Below are 15,541 nucleotides of genomic sequence, written 5' to 3' on the forward strand. Positions count from 1 at the left end.
AAGTCCTGCGTCAGGCAAATATGGGAATAATGCACTATGCTGCCAGTGTAGCTCCAGTCCAGCCTGCGCATCTGCCCAGTCTTGTCATTAAATGCATACTTAGGAGGATACCAAACGTTGTATGCTTTTTTTAGAGCGGAAAGCTAGCCACTCAGACCAGACTGCACAAGTCTGCACAGGCTTGGCTTGAGCTACGCTACCTGCATATGCCACAAGACCAATCATTGCATGACACAGATGTGACAGTTGTTATTCTACTGTGTGAAAAAAACTGCGTCTTAATCGAATGCCAAATGTTTCAATGTCAAAGAAATTCATAATAAGCCACTTGACGACACATATGATGTGATCACATGTAGTAAAATGTGTATTTTCTTGTTTTAATAAAAGTGCACTTCATAACAAACATTTCATTAGGTGGATATGTGAGTTGTTTTTTTTTATTCGATAAATTAGAAAAGTACATATTCAGTTTATAAACAGAAGCTAACAGCCCTCTGAAGACCTCAAGTCGTTTGAACAGCGTTCTGGAAAACAGCCCGCTGAGATTCTCAAAGAACTCGACCGGTAAGAATCATACCGCTCTGGAACCTTGAACTTGCTTCTTTTTGAAGATGATTGCAGCCATCCATTAGTGCAACCTTTTAACAGTTTGAACTTGCGTCTTTCTGAAGATTATTTCAGCCATAAGTGCAACCTTTTAACACAGTAAAATCTTGCTTCTTTTTGAAGAATATTGCTGCCATTAAAGGGATACCATAATAGTTTTATGTTGATGTTGTTTTGATGAAGTTATGGGCCTTTGACTAATAATTTTCTGCTGTGTGGCTTCAAACAACAGCTAAGGGGATTGGTGTTTGTTTGTGCACCTTATATTATTTCGTTATATTTTTTTACATTTACTGTATGCACATTATGTTCTGTTTTTGCCATCAATTTATTTATTTTATTTATTTCTTAGTTTTAGAAATGAAGGACGGGCAGCCACAATTTAGAATAAAAGTGGCCCAACAGAAGTCTCCAGTTACAAAGGGACTGAAGTCCACTACCCCAGTTCAGAACCAACAGACGTCCCCTACCCCAGAGCTGAAGCAACAGAAATCTTCTACATCAGGGCTGGTAGTTGTTTATGCTGGAATCTAGGGAAATAGATACAATAAAATCATGTTAAACATACAACCAAGAGTGAGCACAGAAAATATTTGCCTAATTCATTCTATTCACGATTATCAAGTAACATTAGTAATTTATGTATATTTATATATATACATATATTTCTGCAGCTTCTAAGAATAAATGACTATTCATACAAATTTGATATGTTGCATGTCTTAAAATGGGGAAACAATAATTAAATGCACCATTATGAGGTTGCCTTGGTGTAGTGGATATGGTGTCCACCTAGCAAGCGGGAGGTCCCAGGTTCGATCCCCACTGTCAGAGCATTTTTTGGATCTTCTCCAAAGACAGCAAGTGCTGGTTTTTAGTCCCGGGAAATGGACTAAAGAGCATTTGAATAAGCCATAGGCTTTTGATGAAATCGAGCTTAAATAAATAGGTTTAAACTTAACTAAATACACCAAATTCAAAATTGTATACAAAAACTAAACATCATAGAAGTACATGACAAGGAAATAAATACTAAATAATAATAACCTGCCGATTTGTGCAAATTGACCTTTTGATTGTTTTCTCCTCTCAGCTGATTTTCTTCTTTGGAGTAATACTATTGTTTAAAAAATATGTGTTAAGTAACAAAAACTTTGAAATGATTTCACTTTATTTATGCATTTCTTCAACACACTGTGGTTGTTGTTTGGTTTTGAAGACTGAAGTTTGCATCAAACAATTGCAAACAACTGCAGTGCCTTTAGTGATATGATTATCATGTAAGATCATTCTCATTTCAGTTGCAGTGGAGATGAGGGGCTTACCGGGTAAAGCCACACATAAAGATATTAGGAATGTATGTGTGCACCTGTAAAGTATATATTACATTTGCATTAGCACCTTTTGAACATAGACATAAGTAAATCTATTTCTTACAATCAATGAAACAAAGTTATTATTATTACATTACATTTGATGCAATTTTTGGCAGGCAATCAATTATTTTCAATAGCTTAGTGTTACACATTTTTTGTGTAAGCTTTGTTGAATTGTTTCCAATCTTATTTATGGACATCCTTGCATTATACTATGTTTTTCAGTTTTTTAGCCCAATATGTATTTGTGGAGTGGACTATAACAGAAGGGAAAAAAGCGGGAGAGCTATAGTAACATTCTCTTCAAAAGAAGAAGCTGCGGAGGCTCTTAACAATAACCTGAAAATAATGGGTATGTGTACATAGCTTACATCTACTTTATTTTATAGGAACTAATAATGAAATGCTGGGCAGATTCTGATGGAATGGCCCTCTAGTAGTCTTCTAGATTCATGATTGTTGGTTAAAGAGGTCATGTGGCAAACAGTTTTTTTCATTAAAGCATTTGTAACGAAATTTCATATTTTGCATGTACCATGGTATTATACTTATCTAAGAATGTGTTCAAATTGTGCCAATGGGGGGCAAACATTTAAAACTCTTGGTTCAAAGTATTAAACATTGTGGATGCAGAAGCATCAAGAACACTTGTACTAATATTGTTCAAATAATGATCCACAAGTTAAAACTTGCTTAAGGGATCATAAGTTTTTTTTCTTTGATAAGATTTTTTGGGAATATCGGTTTGTTTGAAACTGAGAAGCAAAACAATTTCATATGTACTATTTAGCATCAACTAGAGGAAATCAACAAACTTATCTCAAGTCATGCTTCTTGTGTCAAAATTAGTCACATCCCAGTGGCCACATGTGGCCACATTTTTAATGAATACATATTTACTCATTAATAATGGTCTTATATCCATTGAGATGGGGAACTGATAGAGTTGCCAATAATCCTCATTCAACTCTCCACTGTCAAATGTGGAGAGATTTACCATGGGCACCAAAGAAGCAACTTTCCAACAAACATTTTAAAAATGTACCCTGTGACCTTCACCTTGAACTTAGATATAACATAACCTTCATAACTTCTATCAAAGCGTATATAGGGGGCATATGTCATCCTATGGTGACAGCTCTTGTTTTTCTTTTGATTTTCTTAGCTGATTTCCAAAATGCTAATGGTCCATTACAAAGCATGGAGGCCATGGAGAAAAGGGCAATTTTCTTTAAATGGCAATTGCGAAATATTTGAATTACTCTTGAAATGGGATCCAGTCAGTTGAAAAACATGGCCACCAGTTTTCCTTAAATTTTCCTTATATTGCTATAGTGGAACTTTCTTGTCACTAGAAGGCATTTTTGCTTACCTCAAGCTTTATTGAATGTCTACAGCTACTACATTATGAGTCAGTTTAGCTTGAAATTTAGTAGTAGTAAAACAAGAAAAAGCATAAAGAGTTTTTTAAGCGGCACATATTCAGTATGCAGGATTAAGAAAGCCCTTAATAACTCACAAAGTAATGATATGTATATGTTTGTTTTTTAACCAGGTTTTCCGAAGGAAAAAACTGGTTTTTAGATTGGCGAATGCGGGCTGGCTGGCTTTTAAAATCATTTGGCACATTTGTTCACCATCATGGTACGGTGTGTCGCACGAAAGAATCACGTCAATAACTCCAATGTCAAGGTCGCCACAACTAAAAATAGATTTTTTTTTTTTTTAAACAATCTTACAAAGGGGGTTAATTTTGTTTGTTCATTTCAAATGTTCAGTTTGAGTTTTCTCCCTTTATCAGATTTTTTTTTCACAATGAAAACCTGGTTTTGTGACAATTTTGTCCCTTGTTCAGGATTGTACCTATGAAGAGGGTCACAGTCTTCAACAGGACCATCCTTTTGTTATAAGATGAAAATAGTGTTATAAATGTTTTGAATGCAAGATTGTGTCTTTATTTGTTATGCCCCCCTTCGAAGAAGAGGGGGTATATTGCTTTGAACATGTCGGTCGGTCGGTCTGTCGGTCCGTCCACCAGGTGGTTTCCGGATGATAACTCAAGAACGCTTGGGCCTAGGATGGTGAAACTTAATAGGAACATTGATCATGATTTGCAGATGACCCCTATTGATTTTGAAGTCACTATGTCAAAGGTCAAGGTCACAGTGACCCGAAATAGTAAAATGGTTTCCGGATGATAACTCAAGAACGCATACGCCTAGAATCATGAAACTTCATAGGTAGATTGGTTAGACTCGCAGATGACCCCTATTGATTTTGAGGTCACTATGTCAAAGGTCAAGGTCACGGTGACCCATGATAGTAAAATGGTTTCCGGGTGATAACTCAAGAACGCATACGCCTAGGATCATGAAACTTCATTGGTAGATTGATTAAGACTTGCAGATGATCCCTATTGATTTTGAGGTCACTAGGTCAAAGGTCAAGGTCATGGTGACCCGGAATAGTAAAATGATTTTTGGATGATAACTCAAGAACGCATACTCCTAGGATCATGAAACTTCATAGGTACATTGATCATGACTCGCAGATGACCCCTATTGATTTTGAAGTCACTAGGTCAAAGCTCAAGGTCACGGTGACCCGAAATAGTAAAATGGTTTTCGGATGATAACTCAAGAACGCATATGCCTAGGATCATGAATATTCATGGGTAGATTGATCATGACTCGCAGATAACCCCTATTGATTTTGAGGTCACTAGTTAAGTCTTATATTAATACTGCTGACTACAAAGCTTTGATACTAGGATGGATGTTACATATCTTGATTTTACATCATCTAACCTTGATATTGATAATCATTTGAACTTAGACTTATTCAGATGTTCAAAATTCTTGGTTGGCCCAAAATGATTGTGTGGTAAACTTTTATGGGCCGTGCTCTATGAAAAGGGGGTTTAATGCATGTGCATAAAGTGTCATCCCTGATTAGCTTGTGCAGTCCATACAGGCTAATCAGGGACGACACTTTCCGCTTTTATGATATTTTCTCTTCTTAGCACAAATCTAGTTAGGTGGAAATTTTCACCACTGATTAGCCTGTGCGGATTGCACAGGCTTATCTGAGACGACATTTTAGGCATATGCATTAAACCCCATTTTCACAGAGCACGGCCCTGATTTATTTCTTTGTTTTGGTCATCTCCCTCATTCTGTGTCACAGGTTATAAGTTTGGAACGGTTGTAACCTGTGGCCAATCAAAATAATCTTTTGAAATCATTGTTTGTCATGGCCTGAGATTGTTGCTTATTCTAATATTACATAATAGGATCCTGATAAAACATTGCTAAATTGCTGAGGTTAATATGAAAATTGCTTCTTTTAAATTAAAATGACAACCATGTTTTGTCTGCAATTAACTGACAATTTATGACTGTAAGACAATAATAATTGCAATCATGGTGTCGTGATTGTTATATAGTATGCAACCATAGTTTGTGGAATAATTGAGCGCACAGTTCTTGATGCCCTGACTGCGTATGATCCCATTTCTCGCCCGTTTTGTAAAGGTTCTGGATGATGAGCTGGAGTTGAAGCTGGACTCGCTGTACCCAAAGGCTCTCGGTTTCCTGGTGATCCTTTCTAAAGATGGAGATCTGATCTACGTCTCTGAGGGGATTGCAGATCATCTTTGGCCTGCAACAGGTACTGTAACTGTTATGTGGGCCGTGCTCTTTGAAAAGGGGGTTTAATGCATGTGCGTAAAGTGTCGTCCCAGATTAGCCTGTGCAGTCTGCACAGGCTAATCAGGGACAACACTTTCCGTCTAAACTTGATTTTTGCTAAGAAAAGACTTTCTTTAAACAAAATATATCATAAAAGCGGAAAGGGTTGTCCCTGTGCGGTTGTATCCCTTAACACACTTGCTTGAGTTATAAGACATTGTATCTACTTTTCCTGCAGATTGAGCTGATTGGTCAGAGCATCTACAACTACGCACACGCGTGCGACCATGAAGAAATACAGGAAGTGCTCTCTCCTCGCTGTCGAGAGGAGGCGATGCCAATGACCGTGTTCATACGCCTCAAGTGCACCCTCGCCCCAAAGGGAAGCAACGTCAACCTTAAGTCTGCTACATTTAAGGTCAGTGGGCTTTTGTTGGCAAGTAAAGTCTAACGCATACTACTAGATAGGCAGTTAGCTTCTGGCTTAGTATATTTGGCCACTAATGAACTATATTTTGCTGATTTTAAACAATTTCAACACAATTGATTAAAAAAAAAATGTTATGTCCCCCACCACTATAGTGGGGGACATATTGTTTTTGCCCTATCCGTTGGTTTGTTTGTTTGTTTGCCCCAACTGTAACATTTTGGGATAACTTTTGCAATATTGAACATAGCAACTTCATATTTGGCATGCATGTGTATCTTATAGAGTTGCACATTTCGTGTGGTGAAAGGTCAAGGTCATCCTTCAAGGTCAAAGGTCAAAAAACAAATCCAAGGGAAGTAATTAGCTTTAAAGGGAGATAATTATTTGAAACTGCCAGATGATAATTTTTTTTATTAAATAAATCAAAGGGGGGCAGTTTCTGGCAAACACATTTCTTGTTTTGGGATAGTTTTTGAATCAAAATAAAGGCAAAACTATTTGAATATTTGAATTTGATATTTCGTAAGGATGAGACCAATTTTAAGATTGCATCCAAGCTTCCCTGATTTGTTTGTATCTTTTCTCTCAATCTGTTAATATTAATGCCTTTTTGAAATCATTATTATTTCTTTCAGCATACTTAATTAATTGTAGAGGTTGAAGTCTTACTATTTATACTGTATTCAATATTATGTATGGTATTTTATTTAATTTAGTGACATTTTGACAATAATATCATGTTGTTTGAGTGTTTTGTTAGAAAACATTTTGTTAATTTGAATCATATTTATTTTGAAGGAAAAGACCAAGGACAAAATAGGGTTACATGACACTAAAGAATGTTAACATCAGTGTCAGCAACTTGGAGTGATGGCATAAATAAATGATACAATTTTCTCTCCTGTCCTATTTTTATGCCCCCCTTCGAAGAAGAGGGGGTTTATTGCTTTGCACATGTCGGTCTGTCGGTCCTTCCACCAGGTGGTTTCCGGATGATAACTCAAGACCGCTTGGGCCTTGGATCATGAAACTTCTTAGGTACATTGATCATGACTCGCAGATGACCCCTTTTGATTTTGCGGTCACTAGGTCAAAGGTCACGGTGACTCGAAATAGTAAAATGGTTTCCAGATGATAACTCAAGAACGCTTAGGCCTAGGATCATGAAACTTGATAGGTAGATTGATCATGAGTCGCAGATGACCCCTATTGATTTTGAGGTCACTAGGTCAAAGGTCAAGGTCACAGTGACCCGAAATAGTAAAATGGTTTCTGGATGATAACTTTAGATTGCTTATGCCTAGGATCATGAAACTTTGTAGGTAGATTGATAATGGCTGGCAGATGACCCCTATTGATTTTCAGGTCACTAGGTCAAAGGTCAAGGTCACGGTGACCCGAAATAGTAAAAATGGTTTCCGGATGATATTTTAAGAACACTTTGGCCTAGGATCATGAAACTTCATAGGTACATTGATCATGACTGGCAGATGACCCCTTTCGATTTTGAGGTCACTGAGTCAAAGGTCAAGGTCACAGTGACCTGAAATAGTAAAATGGTTTCCGGATGATAACTCAAGAACGCTTAGGCCTAGGATAATGAAACTTGATAGGTAGATATATCATGACTCGCAGATGACCCCTATTGATTTTCAGGTCACTAGGTCAAAGGTCAAGGTTACAGTGACAAAAATCGTATTCACACAATGGCTGCCACTACAATGGACAGCCCATATGGGGGGCATGCATGTTTTACAAACAGCCCTTGTTTTTGTTTCAGTTACAATAATGGAGTCAACTGTTGCATTATTACGATTGAAATTAAGAAGAGAGCGGACTGAGGTATGCATTCATAAGACATGCTGTAGAAGGTATAGATAAATTATGCACATTTTATTAGCCCAACTGAGCACAACCTGCTCATGCCAGATGAACACAATAATTAAGATAGACTGCTTAAATACAGTTTTCAGTCATTCAGTAGTAAGGAGCTATGTTGTTATGGAAGTGTTTTTTTAATAATGTGTCTATATTTCAACTATGAAAAACATTAAGTGTCAGATGTTTGGTACCTGAAAAGAAGATCAATCTTGAATTTCTGCTGTGTGGCTTCAAACAACAGCTAAGGGGATTGGTGTTTGTTTGTGCACCTTATATTATTTCGTTATATTTTTTTACATTTACTGTATGCACATTATGTTCTTTTTTTGCCATCAATTTATTTATTTTAATTATTTCTTAGTTTTAGAAATGAAGGACGGGCAGCCACAATTTACAATAAAAGTGGCCCAACAGTAGTCTTCAGTTACAAAGGGACTGAAGTCCACTACCCCAGTTCAGAACCAACAGACGTCCCCTACCCCAGAGCTGAAGCAACAGAAATCTTCTACATCAGGGCTGGTAGTTGTTTATGCAGGAATCTAGGGAAATAGATAAAATAAAATCATGTTAAACATACAACCAAGAGTGAGCACAGAAAATATTTGCCTAATTCATTCTATTCACGATTATCAAGTAACATTAGTAATTTATGTATATTTATATATATACATATATTTCTGCAGCTTCTAAGAATAAATGACTATTCATACAAATTTGATATGTTGCATGTCTTAAAATGGGGAAACAATAATTAAATGCACCATTATGAGGTTGCCTTGGTGTAGTGGATATGGTGTCCACCTAGCAATCGGGAGGTCCCGGGTTCAATCCCCACTGTCAGAGCATTTTTTGGATCTTCTCCAAAGACAGCAAGTGCTGGTTTTTAGTCCCGGGAAATGGACTAAAGAGCATTTGAATAAGCCATAGGCTTTTGATGAAATCGAGCTTAAATAAATAGGTTTAAACTTAACTAAATACACCAAATTCAAAATTTTATACAAAAACTAAACATCATAGAAGTACATGACAAGGAAATAAATACAAAATAATAATAACCTGCCGATTTGTGCAAATTGACCTTTTTATTGTTTTCTCCTCTCAGCTGATTTTCTTCTTTGGAGTAATACTATTGTTTAAAAAATATGTGTTAAGTAACAAAAACTTTGAAATGATTTCACTTTATTTATGCATTTCTTCAACACACTGTGGTTGTTGTTTGGTTTTGAAGACTGAAGTTTGCATCAAACAATTGCAAACAACTGCAGTGCCTTTAGTGATATGATTATCATGTAAGATCATTCTCATTTCAGTTGCAGTGGAGATGAGGGGCTTACCGGGTAAAGCCACACATAAAGATATTAGGAATGTATGTGTGCACCTGTAAAGTATATATTACATTTGCATTAGCACCTTTTGAACATAGACATAAGTAAATCTATTTCTTACAATCAATAAAACAAAGTTATTATCATTACATTACATTTGATGCAATTTTTGGCAGGCAATCAATTATTTTCAATAGCTTAGTGTTACACATTTTTTGTGTAAGCTTTGTTGAATTGTTTCCAATCTTATTTATTGACATCCTTGCATTATACTATGTTTTTCATTTTTTAGCCCAATATGTATTTCTGACGTAAACTACAACAGAAGGAAAAAAAGCGGGAGAGCTTTAGTTAAATTCTCATCAAAAGAAGAAGCTGAACAGGCTCTAAACAATAACCTAAAAATAATGGGTATGTGTACATAGCTTACATCTACTTTATTTAATAGGAACTAATAATGAAATGCTGGGCAGATTCTGATGGATTCATGATTGTTGGTTAAAGAGGTCATGTGGCAAACACAGTTTTTTTCATTAAAGCATTTGTAACGAAATTTCATTTTTTGCATGTAATATGGTATTATACTTATCTAAAAATGTGTTCAAATTGTGCCAATGGGGGGCAAACATTTAAAACTCTTGGTTCAAAGTATTAAACATTGTGGATGCAGAAGCATCAAGAACACTTGTACTAATATTGTTCAAATAATGATCCACAAGTTAAAACTTGCTTAAGGGATCATTAGTTTTTTTTCTTTGATAAGATTTTTTGGGAATATCCGTTTGTTTGAAACTGAGAAGCAAAACAATTTCATATGTACTATTTAGCATCAACTAGAGGAAATCAACAAACTTATCTCAAGTCATGCTTCTTGTGTCAAAATTAGTCACATCCCAGTGGCCACATGTGGCCACATTTTTAATGAATACATATTTACTTATTAATAATGGTCTTATATCCATTGAGATGGGGAACTGATAGAGTTGCCAATAATCCTCATTCAACTCTCCACTGTCAAATGTGAAGAGATTTACCATGGACACCATAGAAGCAACTTTCCAACAAAACATTCAGACATTTTAAAAATGTACCATTTTTACACAATTTTGAATGCATGGTTCTGTATGATATGAAGATGTCCATTTCTCAGACTAGCCTCTTTTCCAACAACGCATTTCAATGATACAATATTTTAACATTTGGCTGCTAAGGAAATGTAGATTGTGATTCTGTTTATCTACTGTGGCATCTCTAGATAACCAGTTTATTTTCTAATCCCACACAGATGGAAGATATATCACTCTGACTCCATGCGCAACAGATATGCAAGGTAACTACCTTTTTAAGAATATATATCATTATACACTTGCAACAAATAACATTTGTGAGGTGCATTGGAATCACTGAGTCTTTCAGATGGTGGTTCTGTTTTGTCAGGTTAAACAAGAATTTTGCTAAGAGATTTCTTTAAACAAACAATATCATTAAAGCAGTGAGTGTGGTCCCTGATTAGCCTGTGCAGGCTGCACTAGAGAATCTGGGACAACATATGCTCACATGCATTAAACCCCCTTTTCAGAGAGCGACTGCAGCAATTTGGTGCAGTCATAGTTTTTGTATTTTTGTCCCCTGTGAAAAATGTTACAAATTTCACTTATTTCTGTGATTTGACTCTTGGAGAATTTTGTTTTTAAATGGTGTAAATCTTAAACAAATACATTATCTGCTACTGAATATTAGATATGGGAAAAAATAATCAGGAACTCTGCATTCTATGTGCATGCCTTAGATATGTTACACAAATGGTTTTCATGCTCCAAAGGAGGAGCTCATTTTTGCAAATTGATTATGCTCATTTCAGACGTGGAGGAGGATTCGTTTGCCCCAGTGACTACGTCCACGCCATGTGCAAACACATTAGGTATGAATACAAAGTAACCCAAACGTTTCATTTTTCTATTGACAGTTATGAAGGCACTTTAATTAACAGTTTACAAATTTAATTCTGTATTTCTGCAGCTACTTTTATTACACTATTAATAGGAAGTAGAAAGATTGCATGTCTTAGAAAATAAACAATAATGAAATACAGCAGATGTACATTTAAACTGTTTGCATTCTTGAGTAGACATCATTCTCATGGAAGCCACATACACTACTAGTGGCTTTAAAAACTAAAATTAGTAATTTCTCGTGCAATTTTAAACAACTTACCGCAGTTGACCTCCATGAGGGCATGATGTTTCACCCCACTTCTTACCTCAAAGGTAACAAGGGATATTAAATTAGTTTTAGCTTTTATAACAAAGTACATGTAAGTAAAGTATCATAGAGTTTCAAGGATCCTACATGATTAAGAAATTACATTTTGTCAACATCTCTTCAAGCCTGTCAAAATAGAAAGGCACTCAGATGCATTTTTGTAAGTACATGTATTGTGAACATGTTTGGCCATTATATGTACTATATGTATAGATATTTACTGTGTCAGGAAATTGATTTTATATTTGTACTTTTGTTTTTTTTCAGCTACCAGCAGCACACCTGAAAAGTATGTACTATACTTGCCTTAATTTTTGCATTCCCTCAATTGTCTTGGGCAGAATATAGACACTGCTTTGTTTATCTGTCAATAATATTGTTAATGTCCAAAGAATTTATTACCAACTTCTTTAAACCAGAATGCTAAAATAATGGAAGCAGTGAAATTACTGTATTGTATAATTCAAAATAAATTACTAGCTATTGCCTAGCAACACCTGGCTTGGATTATAAACAAACTATACCAAAATGATGTGTTCATACAACAACCATGTTCAAATTGTAATTAGTTTTTGGCTCTAAAATGTCTGAGTCTTAGCCATATTTTATCATACCACTCACCCCATAGTCCCCTCACTTTCATATGGAGAGTGTCACACAGGTGTTAGCTTTGTTATGCTTCCCGGATCCAATGATTCGGGGTATATTGTTTTTGGCCTGTCTGTCATTTTGTTTTCAAACTTTTACCTTGTTTAAATTTTTGCAATAATGAAAAACTTTTCCAATATTGAATATAGCATCTTGATATTTAGCATGCATGTGTATCTCATGGAGCTGCGCAATTTTTAGTGATAAAAGGTCAAGGTCATCCTTCAAAGTCAAAGGTCAAGTATATGGCTTCAAATCAGCGTCAGAACTTTAAACTTGGACATAACTTTTGCTATATTGAAGAAAGCAACTTGTTATTTGGCATGCATGTGTATCTCATAGAGATGCACATTTAGAGTGGTGAAAGGTATAAGGTCAAATATATGGCTTCAAAGCAGCGCAAAAGGGGGCAATGTGTTTCTTACAAACCCATCTCTTGTTATTTCAAGTTATGTCTTTTTTGGTACACAAAAAACATTGGTCTACTTGTGTCACAGGCATCTTGAAAAGGCTTGTAATACATGTGATTTGTGCTTGTGGTTATTGTGGGACATTTTTTACTTGTATGTTGCCCTATTTTTATAAAACTTGTTCTTAACATTTGTTCTTATGATGAAATGACACTGTTGAAAAATGGTTTGCTTCCATGGAAAAGCATTTTTTCCAGGGGTCAAACTAATTCTCCATAAATTGCTATAGAACATGCTTGAAGTCATTCTTAGCTCTGCTGTTTCCAGTCCTTTTGTAAAAAAAACATGGATGCAAGGGAACATGGATATAGAAAAACACATTTAGAATTCACACTTTTGTCAAAACTGAAAATTCAATAAGGTTGGTAAGCACTTAAAGGCCATGCAGTTAAGGTATACAGTCTGTAAACTTAAAACCCAAATAAAATTTATTAAGAGTAATATCATTATCAAACATCTTCAATTTTTTCAGACTACAAATTGATTTCAATTAACACATATATTAAAGTCTTAACATTTAAGTCAATATATTGATGCAAAAATTAATTGTTGTTAGATTAAATGGTCGTTACAAGTTTTAGCAACTATGCCCAGAATATTTGTTCTAACAGATTTGAATATGATGAGTTTGTGATCAGCTTTAAATAATTATGAAAGGTCTATAGAGCATAATTAGCTTGTACTATGTGCACAAAGTTGAGGCCACATTTATTGACATATCTTATGAACTTGGTCCAACAGACTTGTCCAAATAATTTCTTTGCCTATTTTAAATCTTAGTCACTTAAGCAAAAAAGTATGTCAATAGGTTTTATAAAAAAAATTGTTAAAACTAATAAGTTTGAGGATGGTTGGACAGTATAGTATGCCGAACATGTCTATTGTGTATATTGATGAAAATCACTATAATGGCCTACATGTATATTGAAGTGTACATAAATTCTTTTATTTTTACAGGCTGAAAGCTGTACAAAAAAACGCAATCGAGAAAATAAAGGTAAAATCAAGTTTCTTCATTCATTATTTAATAGAGAATTTCTTGTTAAGTGATGAACAAAAACAAAAAGCTTTGCCATGCTAAACTCAAGTAATCTTTTAAGCTGGTATATTGTAGATTTTGAGGAAAGTGCAGCTTAAATGATTGTGCAATCATAGGAATACAATATTTATTCAATGAAGTCAATAAAGTAGCCTGTAGAGTAACATTAGGAATAATATTAAGATAAATGTTTTATTTGCAGCTCGCTTTGTCCGTGATGAGCTTTTTTGACAGTCGTTTATGGGGCGCTGTGCATCATCTGTTGTCAGTATTTGAAATTTGAGACGATTGAAGGCTTATTTTTTGCCCAATCTTAATGAAATCATTCTTGGAACATTTGTCTCAAGGTTCCAGGTTGTTGAAAAACATGGCTGTCAGGGGGTGGGGCAGTTTATTATATATATATGGCTAGAGCCAAACCTAAGGAACAAAAGTCAGATTTTTTATCAATGAAACTTAACTCCTAATTTAAATAGCTTGCAAATTCATTGTAAAGTAAGTTTTGTAAGTAAGGGGACTCTTTATGGTGAAATAGAGCTTTTTTAGTTTTGCTGCTACCTCAAGAACAAAAGTTATTATAAATGGCTTAAAAATCTCTTATAGACACTTTTGACTTCAATAAAGTTTATATAGTTTGTTAAAATATACCGGTAAGTTCAAGATTATTTGAGCATTTTAAAAACTTTGGAACATAAAAAAAAGATAGTGTTGGGTCTTGTGTAAAAATATGATTTGATAAGAATAATTCAGGCCTTTCTGAGTGCTTTAACAAGAGGTACAGTCTGCATGTATCTTTAGTTATAAATATGTTAAAGTGTTTAATCAATATCATTTCAGCTTTTTAAGTTCTTTTGTGGTCATGATATAAGACATGCAAGAGTAAACATATCTCTCCAGGAACAGGTCGATGTCCTGACATTCAGTACTGAAGCAATGCACCGACAGTTTCTACTGCCTGTAAGATCTTTGTTCTTTTATTCCGCTCGAAAATGCTCAAAACTTCTATGTTGCTTCTGATGTAACCTGCATATTTGGTATGCATGTGTATATGGACAAGGCCTTTCCATACTCACACAAATTTTGGCCCCTTTGACCTTGAACTTAGGGTCCGCATTCAGGTTTCAAAATCTGCGTTTAGCTTTCGAACAAGCGTTTTTTGGGGGCATATGTCTTCCGATGGAGACAGCTCTTGTTTTTTTTACAATTGAATTTGCCATAATACCATTATTAAAAATCAATTGTACATAAAACAGTTATGAAAAGGGGTCAAAATTAATTGCGATCGATTTTTAATCGTACATGTTGTACCGTTTCGATCTGTTTGGCTAGGATACTTCCATTATCAGAATGTGCGCCGAAAAATTTACAATTCCTTAAGTGACCATAACCATCCCGAAAGGTGAAGGGTATACCCTCAGTTTAAATCGCACATGTGGTGATCAAAAAGTGCGCCTTGCGTGCAACATTGATATGAACGGTCATATTAAAACAGTATGGGCAAGGGCTGGATCATGCAATACTCTTTAAAGGACAAGATAATAAAGCCCAATTATAGTACCAAACACATGGCTGCATATGAGAAAATATGTAAGTTTTTATCTAATTGCCAAAAACTTATTGACAAAAAGTTATCAGAGAAAAAAAACTTCTCTGTTTACAAAGCTTGTAGTGAAAACATATTGACATGAAATCTTATCTGCTGCCCAGCATCTGAATATTGGACACTGTAATCCCTAATTATTCGCATAAATATTCATATAGTTTTAGCTATATATTATTTTGAATATGGGTAAAGTGTGGTAAAAAGGAGGT

The 15,541-nt window shown here is 35.1% G+C and overlaps 1 protein-coding gene across 3 annotated transcripts in view; it reads left to right on the top strand.

Annotated features, from left to right (window-relative positions):
- The window catches only part of LOC127873321 (epithelial splicing regulatory protein 1-like), a 120,963-nt gene that overhangs the window by 66,699 nt on the left and 38,723 nt on the right, over positions 1 to 15,541 (top strand). Inside the window, exons 8-15 of one of the 3 annotated variants that reach the window (XM_052417135.1) lie at positions 962 to 1,119; positions 1,911 to 1,966; positions 2,211 to 2,337; positions 10,596 to 10,640; positions 11,172 to 11,231; positions 11,840 to 11,861; positions 13,648 to 13,687; positions 14,627 to 14,686. In XM_052417135.1, coding sequence (XP_052273095.1) covers positions 1,922 to 1,966; positions 2,211 to 2,337; positions 10,596 to 10,640; positions 11,172 to 11,231; positions 11,840 to 11,861; positions 13,648 to 13,687; positions 14,627 to 14,686 — 399 coding nt within the window. In that variant the 5' untranslated portion in view covers positions 962 to 1,119; positions 1,911 to 1,921. Of the gene's footprint in view, positions 1 to 483; positions 568 to 961; positions 1,186 to 1,910; positions 1,967 to 2,210; positions 2,338 to 9,295; positions 9,348 to 10,595; positions 10,641 to 11,171; positions 11,232 to 11,839; positions 11,862 to 13,647; positions 13,688 to 14,626; positions 14,687 to 15,541 lie in introns of those variants that run through there. The other 2 variants (XM_052417145.1, XM_052417155.1) reach the window with 2 other exon arrangements.

The sequence above is a fragment of the Dreissena polymorpha genome, chromosome 1, assembly GCF_020536995.1.
Source record: "Dreissena polymorpha isolate Duluth1 chromosome 1, UMN_Dpol_1.0, whole genome shotgun sequence".
Classification (NCBI taxonomy): Eukaryota; Metazoa; Mollusca; class Bivalvia; order Myida; family Dreissenidae; genus Dreissena; species Dreissena polymorpha.